Below are 27292 nucleotides of genomic sequence, written 5' to 3' on the forward strand. Positions count from 1 at the left end.
GGGGCTTCGAGCTGTTTTCCGCTCCCCATCCACTGGGCTGTTCCAGCCTGGGGCTGCCAGGGAGGCTGCGGGTTCGTTGGGCCCGTCTGGCCGAGCCAAGCTAGAGAAATGATCCCCGCCTCGCTGCGTGTCGCTTGAGAAGGGGCCGCCCTGGCCGGGTGGCAGGCCAGCCGCGGCGCGGGACGCGGGCCAGAAGGGGCGTATCGTCGTCCCGTGCTGCTGCTGAATGTCGACTCCAGACGATGCGGAGAGGCTCTCGCCGCTCGCCCAGAGATGGCCCCGCGCGTGCAAGTTCCTCCTGTCGGGCTGCGCGGCCACCGTGGCCGAGCTAGGTACCCGGCCGTCCAGCCTGGGCCTCCCCCGCTCGACCTCCAGGGGCCGCCCGAGGGTGGGGGGCCGGGCGGGTGGCTTCGTTTCCGAGTGGATGCAACCCTGTCGGTCCACACCTGTCCTGCGGGCAGGTGTGGCGGGGTGGGGGCAAGGCCAGTCTTGGGAGGAGGAGGAGGGAGTGGAGGTCACGAAGGTTTCTTCCTCCCAGTTTTGTCTCCGTCGGATGTGCTGTTGCGCCTGAATGTGTCCTTTTAGAAGCTTCCTGAGCTGTTACTCCTCTATAGCATCATTTCCCCTTTTGTGAGGATGCCCTTTTTAAAACCACAGTCCACTTTCCGTCTTTATTGAGGACATCTCTGTTTATATTCTTACCCAGCCTCACTATATCGTTGTGTTTTGGGTCCAAGTTGTGAACTCAACTTGTGGGACTTAAGTTCTTAACCCATTCCTTACCGAGCATCCATCCACTCGGCATCTGCCTGTTGACCTCTTTGAGCTGAACTCAGCTATACTGTGTATACCTTGCGAGAGTCTGAGAGGTTAATATATAAATGCTAAATCCAAGGCAAGGCATCGATTGATCACGACATTATTATAATGACCACAGTGCAGAAGACTGTGGAGATACAGTTAAAAAGACCCAGCCCTGACCTTCTTACAGGTTGGTGGGGAGACATGCAGAGACAGACAGTTAACATTATGCTACTTACTGTAATGGAGGTGGTGTTATAAGGGCAGAGAGGATGAACAATTACATCTGCATGAGCAAGTCAGAGGGGCTACTTAGAGCGGAGTTGTGATGCTCTTGCAAGAACAGGAGATACTTCTTGCAGGAATTTTATGAGTATAGTGCCCGTGTTTCCCCTGTGAAGCCTTCCCTGTGCATTTTAACATGACGCTTTCATCTTCTTGCCCGTTAAAAAAAAAAAAAAAAGGAAAGAAAAAGCAGTAGCTCCAATATGTTATAATTTGTAAGTGTTCGTTTGCCCTGTTCTAAAACAAGTTTACTTTGTATTTCCAGCAGCACCAAAACATGATCTCTTTTTTTTTGCTCCCAGTGCTCATCCATTCTTGCCCTTTGAACCCTCCTTATTTTTTTTTCTTTCTGTTCCCCCAAAGCTGAAGAATTATTATACATTGTTTTCACTGAAATACAATTCATCAACTTAAAAAATTTTAAAGCAGATTGCTAAATGATTAGCTATATTCCCAGTTTCTTTTTTTTTTTTAACCCAGTTTCCCCTGTGACCATTGGCTTTTGTAAAGGAAACGTCCTCCTGTTAAAAACTTGTGGAGAATTGTGTGGCGGCGTGGAGTGAGAACCAGGGGAATCAAAATATGAGATAGTTTTGAGTACAAAACGATTTAGGATCAGAACCTGAAGCATTATTTAAGTAACCAGCAAGAAAGTCAAAATTATTTGACGAGACATAATTATGCTAATATAGAAGTGGCTATATCTTAAGATTTTGCAGGCTTCATATGTCAGTAAAGCACTGCTTAAATTCTCTGTATGCACACAACTTGTGTTTTAGAAAACAATCAGCAAGATAATTAACTTTTCCAAAGACCAGTGGTGCAGATTGAATATTCTCGTGGAAAAGGCACAGCTATGGTTTTGTATCAGGCGGTGGTCACTGGAAAGACATGCAGTGTCACTAATGTTTATGAACTTATCTGAATCGTTGTGCATATAAAGTTATGAGCTTGATCTTCCTTATGTGAGCCAGTTAGCTTCACTTGTTTCAAGGCAAAAGGTCTACCTCTAATTCAAGATGTAATCATTAGGAAAAAAATTTCAAGGATAGTTGGTATTTTGTTAAGGAGTTCATGCAGAAAACTCATCAGTGCTGGGGAAAAAACACTCAACATGTACCTTACTTGAAAGAATATTGAGCCTGCCACCCTTGGGTAGAAAAGAAATGATAAACTCTATGATGCATCTTCTATTTTTCAGACAGTCAGGCCAGTGATTCATCTACACGGGAGCATCACCCATGAAATGACAGAATTGAGCTTCGTCTGGCATTTATTAAGAACCTGCCATTCAAAAAAAAAAAAAAGAACCTGCCATATTAGTACAGTATTCTAAAAGTCATGTTGGCTCTTAATCATGGTTGCAGACCAGGGCACATCTTAGACTATAGATACCTGAAATTATTCCCACTGGAAAGCAAAAATTGAGGACAAAAGTAGGTTTTAGATGGACATTTATGACTGGAAAGAACCCAAGGCTTGTCACTTTTTGTTTTCTTTATGGCGCTCTGGGACAGTGATTCTCAGTTTGGGAGTGTGTCAGAATCCACTGATGTCTTAACCCCATCTGCCTACTGAAATTCCATAGGCATGGGGCTAGGAAATAATGTAATTTTTAACAATCTCCCTAGTTGATTCTGATGTATTCTGAAGTTTGAGAATCACCCATCTTGTGGTGACTAAAATCTGGGTCCTGTGATTTTCTAAAAAAAATTTGGTTCACTTTTCTGAATGTTATGAGTTTCCCCCTCGTTTTGTTTTTTCTTGTCGTTGTTGTTATCAGCAACCTTTCCCCTCGACCTCACAAAAACTCGACTTCAAATACAAGGAGAAGCTGCCCTTGCTCGGTTGGGAGATGGTGCAACAGAGTCTGCTCCATATAGGGGCATGGTACGCACGGCCCTAGGGATTGTCCAGGAGGAAGGCTTTCTAAAGCTCTGGCAAGGAGTGACACCCGCCATTTACAGACACATAGGTATTTATCTTGATTCTAGCTGGTGAGCTTGTCATAATTTCTGTGTTTGTCTCCTCTGCTTTCCTGTTGAGTTGTGTCCAAAAGCCAGCTAGTTTCCTTCTAATAATGAGATAAATGAATATATAATCTCTTAACCACCAATGCTTATTAAGGAATTATAGCCTCAGGGCTTTATAAATTCATACAAAAGTATTTAGGGATGAACTGTCCCGATGTCATGATATTTTCTAATGCACTCTAAAATAATTGAGGAAAAGAAAAAGCAAGTAAGATGAAAATGTTAGTAATTGATAAATCTCCCTGATAGACATAGAGTATTATTTTTCTCTACTTTGCTGTATGCTTGAAAGGATTCCTAATGAAAAGGTTTTTTAAGTTTAAGAAGAAGAAGATAAATCACTGCAATTTTCATCAACTTGAGAAACTTTTAAACACAAAATTATTATTATTATTTTAATATTCTTTGAAATTGAAAATATATTTGAATGCAATGCCAGATCTTACCAGTCTCTGTCCCTTGTGTCCAAGGCCAGGTTGATCTGAAAGACAGCAAGGGTGACTATCTAATCCAACCTTGGCAATAGAGTAAAAGCAACACAGGTGGTTTTTGCCTCACTTCCCAGGCTACCTATGTGGGCCTTTAGTCACTTTGAAAGGAAAACACTGCCAATGAGAAACTTTTCTGCTCTGCTTCCAGTGGAGCACCACAATGATAGAAGTTATTGAGTTTCTAGCTTGTGGACAGAACATAAACTTGCCTTCAAAAGGAGGAGGGATGGGTATGGCATTTTCCTTCTCTCTGTATATTCTTAATTATTCCTCAAGTATGTAGGGACTTTTGATCAGAAAAGTGCCCAGTACTAATATTTACCAGCTTTGTATTTTTAAAGCTTCAGTTTTCCAGATGAGCACATTACAGTATATTCACCAGGAAGTGTCCAGAAAGATGATTGTTTTGGTACTTTGTATGTTTTTGAATATCCTAAAATCCTGCATCAAACTTCCTGAAATATCAAGAAAAGCTCTCTTTCTGAATACCGTGTATTGATTTTCATGATTTTTCTTTCTTATTCTTTTCTTTAATAGCTTCTTCTTGCCTCCCATTATCATTTTGAGTTTCACTTCTTTTCATTTGTATGTTACTGACCACCATATGTGATTTTATAGATAAGATTAATTTCATATGTTTGAGATTGATTACCTTAACATAGTAAATTATCCAGTGAAGTTGCATGTTTATTGAATGAAAATGCCTGCTGTGTCCCAAGCTCTGTACTAGGGTGTATAGTGTAATGAAAACACACAAAACCTGCCTTGAAAGGCTCATGGTCTGCTGGAAAGATGAACAAGTACACCAAGTTAGTTTCTAATCAAGATGATAAATGCAGTATTAGACACACGCCTGGGAAGTTCTGGGGGATCATAGAAGCATGACAGGTGTAATGACAGCCCAGAACACTGGAGGCCAGGTCAGAGGGCACTTTCTGGAAAACATGTTCTTTGAGTGGAGTCTTGAAAGAGTAGGAGGAGTTAGCAATGACGAGAAGGGATAATCCATTCAAGAAAGATCAGGCAACATAGAAGGCCTGAGGCTTTACAAGGCATGCACATTTGGAGAACCACCAAGGCCAGGTGTCAGAAGCCTAGGTTATATGAGAGAAAGGACGCAGCTAGGGAGATCAGCTAGGCCACGTGAAAGCATCCTCTTACTTTATTAAACGTAGGGCTGAATTCATCCTTTCCATGCTCTGTTTTGTACAGTGTATTCTGGAGGTCGAATGGTCACTTATGAACATCTCCGTGAAGTTGTGTTTGGCAAAAGTGAAGATAAGCATTATCCCCTTTGGTAAGTTTTGCTTTGAAAATAATACACTGTATTGTACAACACAGGGAATGTAGCCAGTATCTTATAATAACTATAAATAGAGCCTAACCTTTACAAATTGTGAATCACTATATTGTACATCTATAATTTATATAATATCATACATCCACTATATTTCAGTTTTTATGAAAAGAAAGGAGAAAGAGTCCAGGGACAGAGTCTCTTCAAAGAGAGGAACGTTTTGAAAACCCTTTCATTTCATAAAACTACTAAAACAGTAACCTATAAAACTTGGCTTACCAGCCTTTGTTAGACTGACTACATCAATGCTGTTTTTATTCCCCTGTGGTCAGAATTAAACTGCAGTTAAATTATATCTTTGAGGCAACTGTCCTTGCTTTGAATTTCAGGCCATTAAAGGGGCCTGAAACTTCAGATTTGAATTTTGACTCCTGGTCCCTGAGCCCTCCCATCAGTAGACAAACCATCTACTCTCCTCTGTGATTTGTGTGGGTTAATTTTTTTGCTTCATTTTGTCTTAAATCTCTTATGCAGGGGCTGTACCAGCATGGTATTGTTTCCTGCAAAATGTGTGAAATTGATAACAACCTTTAGAAAAATGTATTTCCTTTTATAATTAGGAAATCAGTGATTGGAGGGATGATGGCTGGTGTTGTTGGCCAATTTTTAGCCAACCCCACTGACCTAGTGAAGGTTCAAATGCAAATGGAAGGAAAAAGGAAACTTGAAGGAAAACCACTGCGGTAGGTCCTCCGCTAACAGGTACCTTTCCTTTCCCCTTTGACCTCTGCATTTTTGGGCCCCAACATTCAGTAAAGGCATTCACTGTGACTCCTAGTTTGGAAGTGATACTCACTAAGAGGAGACTGGAGTGGGGCCTTCTCTTTACCTGCTATGGTGTACCTGTTCTTTACCAGACAAACGGCATGCATGCATCACTCTGCTCCTTTTCCAGCCAAGGCAGCTAGACTTGTCCCCTACTGGTGCTTGCTAGAAAGAATCTGATCATTAACAGTTGCCCTGGTGTGAATTCCAATTCTGCCATCATGGCTTGGCCTTGTGGAAGTCCCTTATCGTTTCTAGTCTCTGTTTCTTCATCTTTAAGAGACACTATCTGAGATGGTTTCCATGACAGAAGGTCTGGCTCATCAGGTGCCAGAGAGCCTGTTTTCTTTCCCTTTCTCCATGCAGGAAGGGAAATAGCAAGGTAAACCTTATGAATTGTTCTACTTCCCTGTCTGATTTCTCTCTGCCTCTTTTCCCAAGTTTAAGGAAGTTTTTTGTTTTTTTTTTTAACATCAATATTACTATACTGTTGTGATATAAAGTCCTCCTGTTGCACGATGCTGTATTGTCAAAATCTGCCTTTTTTCAAAGGGCCTCTCATTCAAGTTTATTCAGATACCACTTAGGCAGTTTCTTCTGGAAAAGAGGCAGATCTTGCAGACAGACAGATAACCCTCTGCCAGGAAATAGAGAAAATGTAGGCTGTCCTGAGCTGAGCATGCAGGGGGCTGCTCCTCCGAACACTATGACTGTGTGGCTGAGCCAGAGGTGGAGGAGGGTTTGGGGTCTCCTCTGGTGGTTTACCATGACCACTGCCCTCTGCCCTGCTGCCCCTCCAGCTGCTGCTGCTAAGTCGCTTCAGTCATGTCCGACCCTGTGCGACCCCATAGACAGCAGCTCACCAGGCTCCCCCGTCCTTGGGATTCTCCAGGCAAGAACACTGGAGTGGGTTGCCATTTCCTTTTCCAATGCATGAAAGTGAAAAGTGAAAGTGAAGTCGCTCGGTCGTATCTGACTCTTCGCGACCGCATGGACTGTAGCCCACCAGGCTCCTCCGTCCGTGGGATTTTCCAGGCAAGAGTACTAGAGTGGGGTGCCGTTGCCTTCTCCAGCCCCTCCAGCTGACACAGTGCAAAGTGAGGGTGGGCTGTGGCAGTCCAGGCCCCCTTCCCAACAGGGACCTAAGTAACGTGGACCAGGGAGGAGAAAAGGGTACCACTCTGACTTAACCGTATAGTTTACAGCATCCCAGGACCCATTTTGTCATCTTGTAACTACTTCTGATTACTATGGAGCAGGGCAAAGTGATATTGCCTTGGTTGGCTATGTGGAGAAAAGGAACTGTTGGGGTCCAGAAACGTCTGAGTTTTCACTGATCACCTCAATATTTTTCCTTCTCTTTGTCTCTCATGTTAGACATTTTGGTTTTGATATAATAGTTTTTAAAAAAATTGCTGTAAAGAACATGAACCTTGGGATCAAGCAACCTGGGATTCAAATCCAGCCTTTACCTCATTTTAGCTGTATAACCCTAGCCAAGTTCTTAACTTCTCTAAGCCTCCGTTTCTTCATTCGGATGAGAATTGGAATAATAATAATATACTTCATAGAGTTTTTAGGAATAAAATGTATCATATATATATACACACACACACACACACACACACACACATATACACACACATATATAACAAGCCTGGTGCTTAGTAAGTGCATTAATAAGTAAATTCTATTAATAAATTCTGGCTATGGTGACCATTATTCATGAGCATACTTCTTATGTAGCAGAATAGCAATTATGAATGCCCAGTAAAAGAACATATTATCTTTTTGGTGAGACTCAGAGAGTTTAATGCCTGAGTAAAGCCACACAAGTAGTAAGTGATAAGGTGGTATTTGACACCAGGTATTTCTGGCTATATACAACCCAGATTTTTATTTTATATCAGAGGTCTCCAGCTTTGGTTCACCAGCACCATTTTCATCTGTGTATAGAAAAATGTGCAAAATAAGGAAAAAATAAATTTTCATAAAGCCAAAAGTATTCAGTTTTAAGAACTCTTCTGAAATTCTTCTTCCTAACTTTTGGTCTAAAATATTATTTCTTTCATGAAGTGATATGAGAATTAATCTTTTAATGTTGTCATTTGATAAAATTACAAAATTTGAAGGTCTCCCATAATATGAGGAAAATGAACTTAGAGGTCTGATAGACACTGTTCCCTCCTATAATTAATATGTGCACAGATGATGTAAAATGTCAAGAAAAGAGTTTTGATCTATTTAATCTGAGAAGAGGATGTATGTTACAGTTTATAAAGATTTCCATAAAAGATGTTTAAATAAAAAATTGGCCTTTTTTCTAAAAAACTATTAAGTTTATTTGGGAATTAGACCTACATGGGTTGCTTTAATTTTTAACAATTCTAGATAGTTAAGATATTATTGTTCTCTAACTCATAACAGTTATAGATGAAGCTTATGCAGTTGCATCTGATACACAGGAATGCATAGAGTTTTCACATTTATTATTATTTCCCTTTAGATTTCGTGGTGTGCATCATGCATTTGCAAAAATTTTAGCTGAAGGAGGAATACGTGGGCTTTGGGCAGGCTGGGTACCCAATATACAAAGAGCAGCGCTGGTGAATATGGGAGGTAATGGAAACTTTATTGAATTCTGAGAAGTCCTGATCACCTTAATCATTTTAACTATAAGCACTACAATGGAGAAAATGAGAATTTTTATCTTATTATTTTTAATAATATGTACTGGCAACAGTCTTATTTTATGTTGTAATGTTGTAATTGAATATTTTCCCTAGAGTGGTTTCACTTTATTTTACAATGATGTATGAAAAGGATTTCCTAAAACTAGCAACTTGTGACAGTAAGGAGATAACACCAAACCATGACTAAGGGTTCCTCCCCACCCCATACCTTCCTCTAAGATTCAAACTGATATATGTACCATATGTGATGGTCATTATATCTAGATTACAGATCTTTCCCCCCAGTCATCCTGCTCCTCTTGCTATATAATCCATCTTGTACAGCTGGAGACCTCAGGCTGGAAACCTGAATGTTTCCTTCACTCATTCCCATCTCTCACTTCCCATAGTCAGTCCTGATTTCTTCTGTCTTCTAAATATTTCTTAAATGTTGCCCCCTCCAGCCTTATGCTAAGTGAAATAAGTCAGTCAGAGAAAGACAAGTACCAGATGATCTCACTTAAGGTGGGACCTAAAAAGCAAAACAAAATGAAAACAGACTCATGGATACAGAGAACAAGTGAGTGGTTGCTTAAGGGGAGAGGAGTAGGGAACCAAAGTAATCGCAAGGGATTAAGAGGTACAAACTTCCAGTTATAAAAATGAGCCACGGGGATGTAAGGTACAGCATAAGGAATTATTCCAGTATATCGCAGTACCTTTCTACGAGCACCAGTGATTACTAGGCTTGTTGTCATGGTGACCTTTGTATAATGTACGCACCTGTCAAATCACTGTGTAGTACACCTACATAATATTGTATGTCAACTATATTTCATTGAAAAGAAAAAAGTTCCCCCATCCAGTAACTACTACCTTTGTATCCTTACAATGACCATTTTTACAGTAGTAACCATCAAAACACAAGTAGACCACTGCCACGGCATCTACCTCATCTCTTCCACTGCCCTCAAATTTGGACCCAACATCCAGAGAGCTTTATCGAACATACAGATCTCAACACATTACTGGTATCCCTACAACCCCTAACTGGCTTCTCATCACTCACAGAATAAAGTGGGAATTTCATAACACAGAAGGTCTGCGTAAATCAACCCGTGCCTTCTGGGTTTGAGCGCTTCATTGATTCTGGAGCACGTGGTGAAGCAGTCCTAAGTGGAAAGGTTCCACTGCCTACACGCACCAAACCGCCTCAACGTCTGCTCCGTCTGTCCTCTTCCTCTTCTCTTTAGTTCCTTCTGCAGATGTTGTAATACGTGGCTAAGCTGTCTTCTCCATCATGTGCTTTCCCTGCGCCTCCCACAGCCAGCCCTCCCGGGTCGTGGTGTGCTGGATGCCCTGTATGTGCTCCCGTAGTTCTCTGTGCTTAGCTCTCTTGCTGTTTTTACCTCATTTCATTGCTTTCTTCTATGTGTCTATCTCCTCCCCCTGGATTCTGAGCCCCCTGAAGGCGTGGACTGTATTTTATTCATCTTTATTTTCCCAGTCCCTCTTACCTTTCCCAGTCCGTCTTATATAATCAACAAATGTTTAATGAACGAATCAGTGGATGAAAGACTCCTTTCTAAGACCAAGAGTATATGATTCTAAGAAACTGATAAATAGCAGTTTTGAGAGCTACAGTAACATACCACTTAAACACCAAAGGAAGTAAGTCTATTTTATATTTTGCTATTTCAGTCCATCGATGTCTCCTGCATCCTCTTAGTAGATATTCTGGTTTTCAGAAAACCTTTCAGATTATCATTTCTCAATTGATTGCTTTAATATCTTTGCAGCCCAGAGTTCTCTTCCAAGTTCTAGCATCTGCTTAGCATCTTCATTTGGTATCTCAAATATATATTACTTTGAATGTGTCCAAACCAAATCATTTATTGAATCACTTCCTTCTCTGTTCTTCCCAATCTCAAAATATGATATCATCATATTTTTATGATGGCTTTTTAGTTGAACGACCCAGAAACCTAGGCATGATTTTGATCTCTTTGCTTTCACTTACTCCTTACAGCCAACCAGTCACCAAATCCAGCCAGTTCTGTCTCCCAGAGAGATCTCAAGTTCATCCACTTCTCCTCATCCCTAGAGCTACGCCCTGGTCCAAAGTACTATTAATCTCCTCCTCCTGGACCACTACAAATATCTCCTAACTGGTCCCCCCACACACATACACACGTACATCGCACAGCCATTCTGCCCCGCTATGCATCTGAAATTGTTCTCATCAGGATCACTGGTGTCTGTCATCTTATTTTAAAACATTTAAATCAGTCCATTCACATTTTCACATCGCTATAAATGGCAGCTCTGTCCTTCCAGTTGTTCAAGCTCAAAGCCTTGTAGTCATCTTTGCTTCCTTTCTTTCCCTCCATATTTAGTCTGCTTGCTGATCTGTTGATTCTGTCTTCAAAACACTCAAAATCTGACCAGTGCTCCACACCCCAGTATCCAAGCCACCACTCTTTCTTAGCAGAAGAACCGCAGTAGTGTCGTGTCTAATGTGCCTTGTCTCCCATAGTCTGAGTAGACTATCACAGTGATCTTGTAAATACTAGCCCAGGTTAGCCACTCCTCTGCCCCAGTCCCCTTCTCCGACTCTTGCCTCCTCTGCTCCTGTTAAACCAGTGTTCTTGCCGTTCCTCTAACATACGAAGCTGACTTTTGCCTTTTTGACCTACTGTGGTTCTGCCTAGGACACTTTCTCATAGATATCTCCAAAGTTTACTTCCTCAAGCTTCCTGCAGGTCTCCACTCAAATATTATTTTGAGGTCATCTCCAACTGTTCTATTTAAAATTCACACGCACCATCCTTCCCCACCCTTGCACCCTCACTGTCCCCTTTTCCTGCCTGATTTGTCTTCAGAGCAGTTACTGCCATCCGAAATGCCACGTGGCTTACTTACTTGTTTATTGTCTCCTCCTTCAACAAAGAATGGCGATTGTCCATGGCTCTTGCCCCAGTATGTAGAATAATGCCCACCACATGGTACGCTCTCGGATGTCCGGTGAATGATCAAATATATCTACCCATTCCTAGCTCTTTACAGTTCACTTCCCTATTCTTTGGTGTAGGTAATCTTTATAAAATTCCATGGTTGTGATCTAGTCCTCCCCTGTTTAAAACCTTCAACAGCTCTTCATTGCCATTAGAAAAAAAGTGTAAAAAGCTTCATGTAGAATAATGGCCAGGATCTTTTGTTTAAAGTGATAGAATCTCAATTCAGCCTAGCTTAGGCTAAAAAAGGCATTTGTGAGCTCCAGCACTGAAAAGTGCAGGGGTTGAGCTGACTCTCAGCAAAGCTGGATTCAGATGTTCAGATGATATAATTGAGTGTCTGTCTCTCTTCCTTTTTTCCTCCCCCTCCCTCTGTCGCTCTGCTTTTCTCTGCTTGAGAACAAGAATGGGATCTTTCATCTTTGTATACATTCTTGTCCCACGCTTAGCACATTCTTGACAGAGAAGACGTTCATTGTTGAGTGAATGACATTTAAACTTTCTTTCTCTGTGTATTGCCAGATTTAACCACTTATGACACAGTAAAACACTACTTGGTATTGAATACGCCACTTGAGGACAATATCGTGACTCATGGCTTATCAAGGTAAGACTGTTTTAACTTGTCTCTTTCTATTTTTTTCTATCTCACTCTTTCTTCCATATTTGGCATAAATTCTAACTTTTATCTCTTCTGATTGGGAACCTAGTGATAACACCCTTAAAGAAAGGCGATAGTACCTTTATAAAGAGCAATTTCTTAAAGTGTGTTACAGTTAAAATGTGGAAGAGAGGGGCAGGATATTTCAGGTTAAGTTTCCCCAAATATTTGCCCTTTTGTAGGGCTATCCCAGGGTCAGATTCTGACAATTGATTATCCAACTCAATTCAGTGGGTACGTTTGAGCATCGTTTGGGTTAAAGACACTGTGCAAGGCCCTGCAGTAGATACAAAAGGTAAACCACACTGCTTCCCAGGGAGTTTACCAAGGGGAAAAACAGAACAAGTATAAAAACACTGCACAGTAAGTGCTAAAAGAAAGGGACTAGCTACCCACTGGATCAGGTTTTTAAATGGGGTCAGGGGGACTATGTGTGGTCCGTGAGGCAGCTCAAAAGCTGCTGTCCATGAACTCACAGCTGGGTAGGTAAACAGTGCTGTGTGATCTAGAAGTTCTGGACGCTGCATCACAGGGTAGAATGAGCACTCACCGAGGTTTAAAGAGGGTTGCAGCTGTGCAATCGAGAGATTTATAGGACCCATCAACATCCTAGGGAAGGGAGTTTGATACGAAGAAGAGGAGTAAAAATAGTGCAGGCACTGAACTGGGTGCTTCAGAATGGTTAAGGGTAAACTGTATGTTATGTGTATTTTACCGTAATTAAAAACAATGGGGTCTGTGCTCACTTGAGCAGCTCATCTACTAAAAGCAATGGTGTGGGTACGCTGAAGTTCTAGGGCAGGGAAGGAGCAGTAGAAGACGTGCGGCTAGGGTTTTAGTGAGATGGGGAGGCACGTGGCGAGGTATGTTAATGTAGGAGGAAGTAGAAAGGAAATTACACAGAACGGGAAAACCAGAAGAGTCCCCCTTTTCCCTCTTCTTAAATCATGAGGCTGTTGAGAGGTGAAACTGGGCAAAAGATCAGCCTACACTGTATGAAGATCATACATGAGCGTGGTTATTTAGTTGATGCAGAAGAGGATTGTTCATCCTGAAACCATGCTGATGGACTAATTCAGAGTAGCCTTGCACAGAGCCATCTGGTCTCCTGGAGAGAACAGAAGACGTACCCAATCATTCTCTGTCTATCATCACTTAAGACACATTCTGGGCTTCACTTGGCGGGTATGACTGGCAAGGAGTGACAAAGGTCAATAGCAAAAAGTAGCCATGTTCCTGTCAACTATCTAGGCAAAATTGATGTAACTTTTACAGCTCTGTCTTCTCACTTTGACTCTAGATAACCACCTTACCTGAGGCCTCCTTAATGCAGTATTTGCTCTCTTAATATTTAAAGGAACCTAGCCAGATCACACTACCTCCTGCAAACAATTTGATAAGAGGAGGATGAGGCAGGCCACTGGCAGCTGCCCCCCAAGGTGTCTGTGTGCCGAACAGGCCCACAGTTGCCAAAGGGGATCCTTGATGTGGTTATTATACAGGTAAAAAAATCCTTTAATAAGTACATTAATTAATGACAACTAATGAATGAGGGCTGCCTATCTTTTAAAAGTAGAATTTATTAATAATATTAACACTCTGGTAGAAGTGGTCTCCACTCTTGAAACATATGTATAGCTGAGCTGGCACCCAGCCTCTCTGAAGCAAGTGAACAAGTGAAAACGTAGTGTTTCTTTCTAGTCTTTTGAGCCAAAAAGGGGAAATTGTGTATATTTTTCTGTCTTCTTTGTTTTTCTCACCTCTTGACTGGCCTTGCATGCTGTTTCTAGTAGACTTCAGTTTTAGAACGTAGGTGAATTTTGTAGTTGGTTGCCTGTTTCTATGTAAAAATAATGAAGGTATATTAAAATGAGGGCTTCCCTCGTAGCTCAGTTGGTAAAGAATCTGCCTGCAATGCAGGAGACCCCAGTTTGATTCCTGGGTTGGGAAGATCTGCTGGAGAAGGGGTAGGCTACCCACTCCAGTATTCTTGGGCTTCCCTTGTGGCTCAGCTGGTAAAGAATCTGCCTGCAATGTGGGAGACCTCGGTTCAGTCCCTGGGTTGGGAAGATCCCCTGGAGAAGGGAAAGGCTACCCACTCCAGTATTCTGGGCTGGGGAATTCTGATATTAAATCTTGACTTTCAGAGGATCTGAACAAATAGGAAAGAATGTTAAAAGAATGTTAAACTTTAAAAGAATGTTAAAAATGTTAAAAGAAAGAATGTTAAATATACCCCTCCGGGATATATATGGTGAAGCAGTAAGTTCTTTGCTTATAGGCCTGTCGTGTGAATAGAGACCCAAGAAAAGTTATATACACAGTCGGGTCACTTGCTGGAAAATGTAAATAGGTTATATGGGTTCTTTCTCTTGAATTCAGGTATTCCTGAAGTGTGTTTCTCCTTTGAATGATCAATCCTGATCTGAAAGAGTCATAAAAGAACTTGGGTGCTTGCTGCTCCAGCAGTTCAAAGTAAGAGAGTGTGAAGATTCCTAATGCAGTTTCAACCTCCCCACCACATAGCCTTCAGAAACTTCAAAGGCCTTGCTTGGCCCGGAAGTCAGAGGTCCTTATCTCTGGGAGACACTTGATGTTCCGGGAAGAGATAAAAGTTGTCCACAGTTTTCCGTTCTAGCTTTCTATTAGCCCAAGATAAGATACTCTTCCTACCCCTCTGATTCCCGTCTCTAGACTCAGCTGCCAACTCCTGGGTCTCAGGCCTTCATTTCGCTTGATTCAGGATGACCACCCATCTTCTCGTCATCTGTGTTTCTCCTGGAAAAGTTTACAGCAGTTAAGGGCTTCTCGGATTATGGGATGTCGATCATATGCCTGTATTGCCTCTCTCATGCCCACATACATAATGAACTGCTGGTGGCCTCTGAACTGTTGAGTCACTCATTTAAAAGAATCTTGATTTAGTCTGCAGTGGGTTGGCCACATCCATTTTGTCTGTCTTGAATAACTGACCAGAAGCCTTTTTCAAAAAGGAGTGATTATGTGATTTCTGCCCCCCCACTTTAAGATCCTTTCCCTTTGCATTGAGAATAAAATCTCAGCCTTCTCTGCCTGCATCTTTAGTCTCTGATCTGGCTGGTGAGAAGGAACCATCTATGTCAAGATCTGCTCTCACCCAAGAGCCTTTTCATGACTGCCTCTCACCTGGTTAATCCCTATCACGTGATCTCATTTAATTTTTTTTTTCCCACAGCACTAAGCTTACCTGAAATTATTCATTTCTCCTCTGCCTCTCCCCAGTTAAGTACCTTGAGGACAGGATCTTTTTGTCTTGTTCACTGCCTAGAAGAGTGCCTGCCTCCAGCAGATGTTCAGTGTATATCTGTTGACCAGATATTGTTTTAATTTTTTTTAGCTCTTTAATGAATGAATTTATCATTGATTTTATGCTAAAAGAGCATTAGTATGAAGAATATTATTGGACTAGATTTAGTATTTCATTCTTTCCAAATATCAAATCCCCCTTCCTTAAAATTTGGAAGCTGCTACATATTACCTTTCAATTTCATTTATTTGTATCTACAGCTTATGTTCTGGACTGGTAGCTTCTATTCTGGGAACACCTGCTGATGTCATCAAAAGCCGAATAATGAATCAACCACGAGATAAACAAGGAAGGTAGATATAAAGTCTTAGTCTCCGTGTATCTGAATGTCTATAATAACAGTGTTCTTTAAAGACTCTTCCTCCTGTTTATTTTTGTGTTTACGTGTGTTCAACCAGGAAATTGTTTTTATGCAGTTACCCGCTTTGTGTCTGATGGAAAAGTACTGTGCATTTGGGGAAATCAGCTAATTTAACCGTCATATTGTTTAGACACGAGGTGTTTATTGTGACTTTGTTGTTTCCATAGAGTTTTTGAAAATATACTTCGTTAAGAATTTGCAGGGCATTTTTTCAGAAGCTCATGATTTGTGAGTAATACAAGTTACACAAATTACCCAAGTTACACAAATTACCCAAATTTGATTGGCTATAAAACAGTATGTTCTCTGTGAAGAGACTAGATGGAGTGAATTCTAAGTTATCAGACCAAGGGTGGGGTGAATCCCAAGAGTCAACCTTGAAAAATATCTTTAAATTCAAAAGAGGTATCCTATGTATACAGAAGCACAAATATTATTTGTTCTAAACTAGTGGAAGATAAATAATTTTCCTAGACTATTTTTAAAATTTTATTTATACATCTATTTACATGTAAGAAATTTAACAAAATTGTCTGCTTTCCTTTTTAGGGGCCTTCTGTATAAATCATCGACTGACTGCTTGATTCAAGCTGTTCAAGGAGAAGGATTCCTGAGTCTCTATAAAGGGTTTTTACCATCTTGGCTTCGAATGGTAAAGTTAGGTTTTTCTTGCCTTTGTTTTTGTTTTTATTGTACTTAAATTACTTTTCATCTGTCAATATTTTCCCTTTTCACTTCTGGCTTCCGGCATAGTTCTGCCCCCAACTCATGGTTCTTTCTTTCTTCTCTCTTTTTGTTTTCTTTTACCTCCAACCCCTTTGGTAGATTAAGGCAAAATAATTCAGTTACCTCAGAAATGAATAGGTTGATAGTCTGATGTTATAAAACCAGTGGATAGATTGTTCTGAAATGTAAAGACTTTTGCTATTTAGCCAAAATATTGCAGTTTGAAACAGGTATACAGATGTCATACTAGAGACAATTGTTATGAAAATGTCACTATTTCAAACAAAATTAGTTACTTTGATGATAAATATTGGATTATCCATTGTGGCTCAGGAGTTTAAGAATTCGCCTGCAATGCAGGAGACCACCTACAATATAGGAGACATGGGTTCAATCCCTGGGTCAGGAAGATCCCCTGGAGAAGGAAATGGCGACCTACTCTAGTATTCTTGCCTGGAGAATCCTATGGACAGAGGAGCCTGGCAGGCTTCAGTCCATGGGGTAGCAAGTCAGACATGGAGACTAAGCCACCACTACCACCCATTAATACGTATTGCCACAAAGCTCTGCTTAGGAAGAAGACATCATATCATTTCATATGGTTTGGATACTGTTTTTTACTAAAGTGAATTAACATGTAGAGTTAGACTTATCTAAATAACAAATACAATAAAAACAAGGTACTCGAGTATTTTGTGAGTTAGAACATATTTGAAACAATAGGAGTTACAGGTTTAGAAATTCAATCAATGCTTTACACAATATAGTACAATCATATGAATTGAGCACCTGTTCCATACAAAGCCCTGTCTCAGTGCCTAACTTTAGGAGGAACCTAAGAGCCTCAGCCCCTGCTCCAGTGTTAGAGCTTCCAGTCTAGGTCAAGACAAACCCTGAGTGAAGAGTTGGGAGGGGGCAGGGTGCAGGGTCATGGTGCTTTCAGAATAGACAGCAAGTAAGGACCGCCTAAGCTAGGAGGTTAAGTAAACCTCATTGGAGAATGGATTTCTTACTGAGATTTGAAGAATGACTGGGACTTAACTAGGTTAAAAGGGAAGAAAAGAACACTCTGGGTGTAGGAACTAGCTGGAGTGGACAAAGGACATGATGCATTCAGAGAACTGAAGGAAAGCCAGCTGGCCAAGGCACAGAGATGTGGAGGAGAGAAGCCCAGGGTGAGGCCAGAGAGAGGCAGGGATGGGACTGGGAGTGGCCACAGGGTCCATGAGAGTGAGGGGCATTGGCCTGATGACGTGTGCTTTTAGGAAGATCATTCTGGCTGCTGTGTGGGTTGAGGAAGGACCAGGGGTTGTGACAGATGACAGATAATGATAACTCAGACTAGAATATGACAGTGGGGACAGAAGAAGATAGATTTAAAAAAAAAAAAAAAAGGAGGGGTGGGGATAGAAAGGAGATAAAAAAGAACACAACTGGATGGAGATGGGGAAATGGTTGGAGAAAGCAAAGAAAAATCGAGCTTCATTCCCAGACTCCTGCCCTGAGCAACCAATGATGTAGTTTCCTAAAATGGGATCATTTGCAGGGAAGAAGATTTCGTGGTGGAATCTCAAGTTTAGTTTGAATATGTTCAGTTTTGGATACTCATAGGACATTTAAGGGAGAAGGCAATGGCACCCCACTCCAGTACTCTTGCCTGGAAAATCCCATGGGCGGAGGAGCCTGGTAGGCTGCAGTCCATGAGGTCGCAAAGAGTCGGATACGACTGAGCGACTTCACTTTCACTTTTCAGTTTCATGCACTGGAGAAGGAAATGGCAAACCACTCCAGTGTTCTTGCCTGGAGAATCCCAGGGATTGGGGAGCCTGGTGGGCTGCCATCTATGGGGTCGCACAGAATTGGACACGACTGAAGCGACTTAGCAGCAGCAGCAGCAGCAGCAGGACATTTAAGAAGAGATATCTAGATGACTAGCTTCATATATTGGCCTGGATCTTAGAATCATGAGGATGGCACATTAGACCTGAGCACCATCTACACACAGATAATATCTGAAGCGCTGGGGATAAATGACATCACCAAGGGTAGTAGGTATCTATCTATTAACATGAAACTAACAGCCAAAGCCCTTGGCATTATCTGATACAAAAGCACACCTAAGCTGTAAAAGATTATTTTCATTGTTTTGATTATACTTTGAAGTTATCTCAAATCTATGGATATTTAATGGAAAGGAAGATTTTGACTTGGCCTGCATAAACCAGGTCCTATTATAAGTGCTGGTAACACCAAGGAATATGATGCGTATGTTTTTGCTCTCAAGGAGTGTACAATGTGATAGGAGAAGATAGACATGTAAGTAGTTAAAATTACAGAGATTATAAAGCTAAGATTATGAAGTCACTTGCTATATGGCCAGTGCTGTGCTAATCATATTCATGGCTTAACTCATTGAGTTCTCCCAATAATCTATTTGGAACATTACTATCATATATTTCATTTATAGAGGAGAAAATTAAAGTGACGTGTCTAAATAACTTGGTCAGGCTAAGTGGTTATTAACTACTGGCATCAGGGCCTCAAACCTGGGCAGTCTGGCTTCAGAGGACACAGATTACTAAAGAGGTTGCCAGTGCTGTGAACAAAACATGAAAACACATATAGTGGAGAAAAATGGCTTGAACTCTTTGAGAAGTCCCAAAAGGCCTCCCAGAGGTGATCCCTGATCCGAGCTTTGAAGGATCAGTAGGTGTTTGTCAAGAAAAGCATGAGGAAGCAACATAAGCAAGTCACGGGTGACCCCAAAATGTCTGGTGAACTGCAGAAAATTCTGTGTGGCTAGACTGTAGGTCCTCAGAGGGCAGACGATGGAAGAGCACATAGAAGAGCATTTAGGCACCAGGCTGCGAAGGACCTGGGGGGCCAATTCAGTAGTTGAGGTGAAACTGCAGTAGCAAGCACCTGTTTGAACCCAGGAGCCATGTGCTAATACTTGCTTGGGGACAAGTCTACTGTGGCAGCAATGTTGAAGCTATTGTGAAAGTTAGCATGCAAGAAGGGAAGTTTGGGCGGTGGTCTAGCCAGGAGATGATGGTAGAAATGGAGAGAAGGTGAATTTCAAGAACATTTGTGTTCGACTCCACAGGATGTAGTAACTGATCAGACAGAGAAAGGGAAGGAGGGAGAGAAGGGAAATGAGACTTTGATGTTTCTGGTGGGGAAGACCATGAGGATGGGTGAGACCAGGGATGAAAAACGAAACCAAGAGGTGATGGAGAAGAGCCCAGTATAAAGGAGCACTGAGACCACTTGATCTGACCCATTGTCTTTGTAACAGGAGACTCAGGAAGTATAAATGACCTCAGAATGGATACCTAATATATGACAAGCTTTGTGCTAAGCTCTTTACACACGTAATTTTTTAAGTCTTACAAGAACCTAACGTTACGGGTAGTGTGATCCTCATTTTTCAGATGAGAAAAACACAGCTCTAAGTATAAGAAACTCGCTCAAGTTCATGTAGCAAGTACATGGCCAAGCTAGGAATCCACTGCAGATTTGTTCAACTCTAACTAAACCCATGGTCCTAACTAGGATGGTACTGAGTATCTCAAAGTCCTGCAGCTCATTATGGAAGTTTTAAAACAGAGACAGGGCGTGGTGATGAAGAGAGGTTACCGGAGACAGACTGGCTAACCACCCGAGATCACCAGGGTGGCATGGCTTTGTTGATTTGCCACAGGACCTGAGCGTAGAAGCCTGTTGACTCATGAGCACTTCCAAGTAAATCGGCCTTTGCACATACAACTGCCCTTCAGCCAAACTCACTGAAATCGATGACCAGAGGACATTGGCTCATCCACACTGAGAAATACATCTGGCCAGTGATCTCAATGCTGAAGTCCTCTGGATAGCTAAATTCAAACTATAAGGGAGCCAAGTCATAATCAGAAGGTTGCCTGCTGAACACAGAATACTACTACCAGGAAGAGCTTATCTGTAAACTTAATATTGAAAAAGGTCAACCCAAGAGTCCCTGTGTGTTCAACCCCACAGTAAAAGCATGGAGGAAAAAAAGTTTTTTCCAGCAGTTATGATAACATGGCGTCATATACACTTGGATTCTTCTCAATGGTACAACTATGCCAGTGAGGAAAATACAAGTAAAAGAAGGTACTGGCCATATGCCCTTCTGCAGAGGCTCAGTATATCCAGTCTATATCCTGTACATGCTATTTGGCTCTCCCTCTTTAACTCCTCTTCAAAACCCAGCGAAACCTAATCCCAGTTCCTTACACTAGCTAAGGATAGCGTGCCCTTGCTTTGCTTAATCCCTGATTAATATTTATTTCCTTCGCGTATAGTTTGGTTGCTCTGAGGAAGACATCTGATAACCAGAGCCATCAGGAATGACTGCCTAGTCCATTCTTAACTGAGACCTCTGCTTCCAGATCCAGTTGCAGTCATATCCTTGGCTCACTTCATTTTTACTGTCACAAGACTGTGTTGTCACAGCTTCTTTGTCTGTGTCTTCATACACTTAATTGACCAAAGATGTATTCTCCTAAATCCACTAATGAATCCTCAGTCTACTAGTATAACTTGCTCAACATTTCTAAACACATATGACATAAATGTTGCTTTATAAACACTCTAAGCAAATACATTTTACATTCTAATTGCTTAAGTTTATTTCTCTATACTCTAGTGTGATTAGGGTTTCTCTCTGATCAATATTACCTGTAACTTAGGAACCAAACCAGATAAGAACTGGATCCAAGACATACTTCCTCTGATGATTACTTCCATTGTTTCCTCTGTGATCTCCATCTGTGTCTTTAGCATTTTTATCTTCCGTTCTTGATTAACCCTCATCCCCTTATAATTCCTTTTGGCACAGTGACACCTTCATAGCCAGTTCTTTCTGAGGTGAAAGCCCTTTTCTCCACTTCATGTGCATTTTTATATTCATTATGTGATATACCAGGTGTTGGTTTTATGATCAAACTCTCAAAGGATAATCTTTCATCGCTACTTTCAAGTTCTTCAGGGCTTCCTTGTCATGCTCCATACATTACACAAACTACATGTAGAAGAAAAGAGCCCAGCCTAGAATTCAGGCATGCTGAGTCCTAGCCTTTTATCCAGTAATGGTCAGTAAAAGGAACCCTGGAATGGAAGTCAGAAGCCCAAGGTCCAACTCCACCATGCTGGCAGGCATCTGATTGCTAAGCCTTAGTGCCCTCATCTGTAAAACAGGGGTATCAATACCTTTCCTTTCCATTATAAATTGTTTGGAGACATCTGTGACAAAAAAGACCTGAAAATGCTTTATAAATGATAAGGTGCTCTAGATAGGTGAAATGCCAAAATATTTGTTTTCAGCCTAAGTGGATTCAAAATGAGTTCATCATTCAAAGATGTGTATGCATATGTGTAGAAGATTTATAATTGCTTTGAAATATGCACTAACTTCTTTGGTTAATCTTTCAGACCCCTTGGTCACTGGTGTTCTGGCTTACTTATGAAAAAATCAGAGAGATGAGTGGAGTCAGTCCATTTTAAGCCCTTAAAGATACAGTGTTCAGTATCACTGAAATGCGGGCATCTGCAACACACACCCCCTATTATTTCTACCTCTTTAGGAAGACACCTTACTCCACAGAGACTGTGATTTATAGGGGGCAGCACTTTATTTTTACCTGGAAACCCAAGTTCTCTTTGACTCCTCTTTTTGTTCACAAGCAATCTGATTGGATCACACAAGACCACCCAATGAGACCCCAGCACAGCGTTTTCTAAGGAAGGATCAAATCCTGACCACTGAACTTGAGCGAGAAGATTCAAGTTTGGGATGCTATGCTGTAGAGCCTGCTTAGAGGAGAAAGTGCAAGAAGGGAGACAGCATCTCAGACCTGAAGTGGACAGTAGGAATGTGGAAAAATACATCCATACATAGGGACCAAGGAATATACTTAATGTGTTGTGTCAGTATTTACAACTGAAATCTGATAATTTACTTTTGTGTTGTCATTAAAGTGCATATTCTATAAACTAAAGGGAGGTGAATGAATAAACATTTTGAGTTTCCCTAGTGTTGAAGGAGGTTGATGTACCTTTTCTTGCCAGGAGAGTGAAAAAAAAAAGTTTGGATCTCAAGGATAGAAGCCTCCTTCTCTCAGTGCCCTGTGATCTGTGTTCATTGATTAGGTCTCTACCACATAGGCTAAGGACTTCCTGACAGTCAGAGAGACCACATCTGAATGAAAACAGACAAGAATGTCTGCTTTGTGATATATCCCATTCCAGCCTGAATTTGTCGCTAGCTCTCAAGAATCTCAATATATGAAAAACGGGGCTTATCTGATTAAAGCTCAGGTGGACAGGTCCTTTTAATAAAGAAACATCTGGTATCATCAGTCTCTCAGTGGCATTTAAAAGCAAAGGTAACATGAAGTCAGCCGACGTACAGCCTCTCTTAATCCCCCCTTCCCTAACACTAAGGGAGGGAGAACTCGGAAATCACACAAAGCTGTCTCTAGCCTGAATCTTATTCAGTCTGACACAGCTTCCTGCCTAAAAAGAGATCGTATAAACTGCCTGTGGTACACAATTATGTCTCCAGTCACTGAATCATATCCCTTTTCTTACATTCACCTCTGAACCACCTGTTTCCCCAGCCTCAGACACTGGGCATTTCTGGATGGATAGCTACAGTTATGGGAAAAGGCTGTAACTGTCAAATAGGAGAACTCCAACAAAAGCCCAGACGCCAGAGAGACACTGGAGCTGACCAAACAGGATGTGTCAGGGGTATGGCTGATGTTGAATGGAAAAAAGTTTGTAAGTGCTCTGTGGTTGCCCTAATGTATAATCACTGCCATTTAAGAGGGAGAGTATACTTTAAAATATATTTTAGTGTGATGTACTAATATGTAGTGGCTTATTTTTTTAATAGAATTTACAGAACGTGGAGTTTAATCTCTTAAAATCTTTAGGCAGTCTACTTTTCCATTGTATTTGTCAACCTGTATGAACTGAGTTGTTAAATATACTTAAAATAATAATATGTACTTAAGTTCTCAAATTATCTGTATTGGAACCACTTCAGGAAACTGTTTTTTGTGTGTATTTTATAATTTTGTAAACCCAGTAAATATTAGATCAAAATAATTATATGCAAACTGGACCATGGAAAATTTTATTTAACTTTATTCGTTGAGGGGCTCGAGGTGAAAACATTGCTTACATAGTGAGACTATTCCTTGATGTCTGGATTGGAATAATTGGATTTTTTTTTTTAAACCTGAAATGACTCCTTGGGATGGTCTGGTTTAACTGTCTCATTTTCTATGTTGGGAGACTGAGGCCTGGAGAAGTAGAGTTGTTCATGCTCACAATTTATTCAGTAGCAGAATCAGGATAAAAATACAGATCTTCTAATTGCATGCTGCAATTCATGAGGTCACAAAGAGTCGGACACGACTGAGTGACTGAACTGAATTATTGTTACCACTGACAGTTATTATACACTAATTAGGTACTGAGTAAATGTCTCATGTCATTTTTGCAACATCCCAGTCCAGGATTATTGAATCTTCCAAGAATAGGTTTTTCTTTATGGCATTTATTTTTGTCATAGACATTTGAAATGAATTTGAATTGCCTTTGGCATACATTCTAGAATGGAGTCTAAAATGTGAGTCTAAAACACTTCAGCTAAAACATGAAGACCCCCGAGAATCTGACCAAATCCTGTAGATAACACATATATCCTAGCACAGTCATACTTTTCCAGTGAAACCATTTTCATTAATGTGTCTTGGATCTTTGCTTTATTTTACCAACTTGAAAACATCTTGTTCCTCTCCAGAATAACCCACAGTAAATAAAAAGAAATAACTTCAGTAATTTTGTGTCCACACTGAAAGACTTAACATTTCAGTCTCACTTTCTTGTAACATAACTGTGCTTGGTGTTTATATTCAGCTCAGTATCAATAATACTTAACCTCTAAGTTTCCTTTGCTTAGCTTCCACTTTTTTCCCTTTCCAAATGATTTTTTTCTCATTGAAAAAATATACATGTTCTTATTTTTAATTATATACAGTTCTTTGTTCTTTATAAGTGAATTAGCGTATATCTAAATAGAGAACATTTCTTAAATTTGCTTTCAGGGAGGAGTAATATATCTTCATCAAGTGCTCCAAATCCTATTTTAATTATAAGCCACTAGTGGTAGGGCTAGTAACATTTATTTGCCATTAGGTACTCAACAAAATTTACAGATGGTATGAATCAATTAATTTTGTCTTCATTATTTGAAGATCTGTGGCTATCAAAAGACTAGTCTGAAATTCCTTTCATTTTGCCAAGAAAAAAGGAAGGAAACAAACTCAAGGACGTTTTAAATGAGAAACTGATTTTCTGTCATCTTTATATTTTTAAGCATAACCACTTATGTACAATTGAAATAGTTATTCATGTCTTTTTCTGTTTAATGAAAACAGATACCCTCAGGACCTCCATTGGAAAAATCTTTCATTTAACACTCGTTGGTTAAAAAAATCTTTCTTTTAATACTTCGTGGTCACTTGAGGGTGAAAATATTTGATGCTCTTCTCCCCAGTTAAACCAGAACTCTTTTAAAAATGATTTCCCCAAAATATATATTATTGAATGCCAGGAAATGTGGAGAAAAGGCTGAACTTGGATTCTCAAGACCTTTATCCTATTGGGTTGGTCAAAAAAGTTCATTTGGGTTTCTCCCTAACGTGGTGTGGAAAAGCCCAAATGAACTTTTTGGCCAACCCAACATTTGGGATTCTACTTCTGACAAAGTAGTATAATCAAGTCCCTTCATTTCTCTTGATGGTCCATTTCTTTCTAAGATGAATTGGTTGAACTCTTGAATCTTGCACATATACTTGAAGAGGGTGATTATATTAATGTCATGTTAAAAAAAAAAGATTCTTTAAAATTATTGGGATTTTCTTTTTCCTGGATTTATTTAATTTCTCATGTTTTAAGATGAAGAAAGTTTTATTCAGGACTTACAGCAGAGTACAAGCTTTTTATGTGGCTGGAAATCCTTCACCAAGCAGCAGACACATCTTCCTTCAGGCAACAGTGGGCATGTCATCCCACCTTCTTACATTCAGTTACTCCTTCACACACACACAAGAAAAATTAAAATCTTTCACAGTGTATCCAAGCCCCTCTCAACCTGGCTTCAACCCATTTTTCTAACATTTGCATTTCACTGCACACCCACACTCTACCTCCTCACAAATGCATCGCCCCTGAAGATGTTCTTCATTTGGCAGCTTCCTAGGCAATGTTCATTTTGTGCTTTTTGCCTAACATTCTTCCCCACCACTACTACCCATTCGTCTTCACTTTCACTGGTGAAGTCCTACTTTAACATCTAGAATGATCTCTGAAGACCTAAAGACCTTCAACACCTCTGTTCCCATGGCTTCCCCTCCTGCGGATGTCTGTCTGTCTGCATGGACGTGTTGGCTTTCCCTCGATGAATGAACTCTTGCAAGCAAGGACCATCTCTGTTTCTCTTTAAAACTTCAAAGAGAGTTGAAGTCAATTAGAAGGAATCTGTTGAATTCAGAGATTGGGTGGGGGTGGGTAGAGAGAAAAAAACATGTACACGTGTAAGTCATATGTTGTATTCTTCCTACCTTAAGGATAATTATATCAGGTCAGTAACACTGGATTTCATGAAATTCCTTACCATATGCATTGCTTAACTGCATTTTCAAAAGATCATGTGTCTTTAAACAGGTAATTTTAAAGAAGTAGTCATCCGTTTAATAGCTATCCTACAAAAATCTAGAACTTGATAATTTTAAATAATACAAAATATTTGGTTGGATGATGAGCAATGAATAAATATGTGATATGTTTATATTATTCTTCCTTTTAGAGTGTGTATGAAAATTCTGTCACTATTTGTATGTACATTTTACCCATTCAAGTGTTTTATTATTTCTGAATTCTGAGGAGTATGTGATTATTTTTCTCTCCCCATACTTTACCCCTAGCGGGCTGCTGTGATTGTCAACAGCAGCAGGATCCACTTTGAAGGTTTGATAAAAGCAGATGAAGAGGCTTAAAGATGTCTGTTTGCTGAAAATATCTGGTAACAAACAGGAATATATGTGAGTAAATATAGTGCATCATTCTGATTTTTAAAATAAATGCTTTAAAACGCCTAATGGGTTGTCAAGGGCTTTGTTTTGTCCTCGTGTGATTTCATCCTGGTGCATCTTTGAATTTAAAATGATAACACATTTAGAGACAATTTTTAAAGCTTTATCTTTACTTTTCAGAATTAAAACAGAAAGTAGCTTAATTTAGAATGTCAGATTTGAAATGTTTATATTAGCAAAAAGAACACTTATACCTTGTTGCTTAAAACTCAACATTCAGAAAACTAAGATCATGGCATCTGGTCCCATCACTTCTTGACAGTCTTTATTTTCTTGGGCTCCAAAAATCACTGCAGATGGTGACTGCACCCATGAAATTAAAAGACACTTGCTCCTTGGAAGAAAAGCTATGACAAACCTAGACAGCATATTAAAAAGGAGAGACATTACTTTGCCAATAAAGGTCCATCTAGTCAAAGCTATAGTTTTTTCAGTAGTCATGTATGGATGTGAGAGTTGGACCATAAAGAGCTGAGCACTGAAGAACTGATGCTTTTAAACTGTGGTGTTGGAGAAGACTCTTGAGAGTCCCTTGGACTGCAAGAGATCCAACCAGCCCATGCTAAAGGAAATCAGTCCTAAATATTCATTGG

At 40.4% G+C, this 27292-nt stretch overlaps 1 protein-coding gene across 5 annotated transcripts; it reads left to right on the forward strand.

Moving 5' to 3' along the window:
* Window positions 1–34: 34 nt before the first annotated feature.
* On the forward strand, window positions 35–26705 carry SLC25A27 (solute carrier family 25 member 27). 5 transcript variants are annotated; one of them, XR_009732854.1, is made up of 9 exons: window positions 35–332; window positions 2870–3061; window positions 4823–4907; window positions 5528–5650; window positions 8239–8351; window positions 11941–12025; window positions 13437–13581; window positions 14462–14554; window positions 15626–15715. XR_009732854.1 is itself a non-coding variant. In XM_061398352.1 (9 exons), exons 1-9 carry the CDS (start codon window positions 227–229, stop codon window positions 22036–22038), a joined length of 972 nt encoding a protein of 323 aa, XP_061254336.1. In that variant the 5' UTR covers window positions 36–226; the 3' UTR covers window positions 22039–26705. The 5 variants fall into 5 exon arrangements, 3 of the variants coding, with proteins under 3 accessions (XP_061254336.1, XP_061254338.1, XP_061254337.1); XM_061398352.1 differs by lacking the exons at window positions 13437–13581; window positions 14462–14554 and adding exons at window positions 16336–16438; window positions 21967–26705 and having other exon boundaries at window positions 36–332; window positions 15626–15718; XM_061398353.1 differs by lacking the exons at window positions 13437–13581; window positions 14462–14554 and adding exons at window positions 16336–16438; window positions 22219–26705 and having other exon boundaries at window positions 41–332; window positions 15626–15718.
* Window positions 26706–27292: the final 587 nt, after the last annotated feature.

The sequence above is a fragment of the Bos javanicus genome, chromosome 23, assembly GCF_032452875.1.
Source record: "Bos javanicus breed banteng chromosome 23, ARS-OSU_banteng_1.0, whole genome shotgun sequence".
NCBI classification, from domain to species: Eukaryota; Metazoa; Chordata; class Mammalia; order Artiodactyla; family Bovidae; genus Bos; species Bos javanicus.

Bases quoted from the DNA above. Each gene is read 5' to 3' on its own strand.
- SLC25A27 (XM_061398352.1), top strand. From the start codon at position 227: ATGTCGACTCCAGACGATGCGGAGAGGCTCTCGCCGCTCGCCCAGAGA. The intron at 3,062-4,822 runs GTATTTATCTTG...TGTTTTGTACAG, and splicing joins CGCCATTTACAGACACATAG to TGTATTCTGGAGGTCGAATG. The intron at 12,026-15,625 runs GTAAGACTGTTT...TTGTATCTACAG, and splicing joins GTGACTCATGGCTTATCAAG to CTTATGTTCTGGACTGGTAG.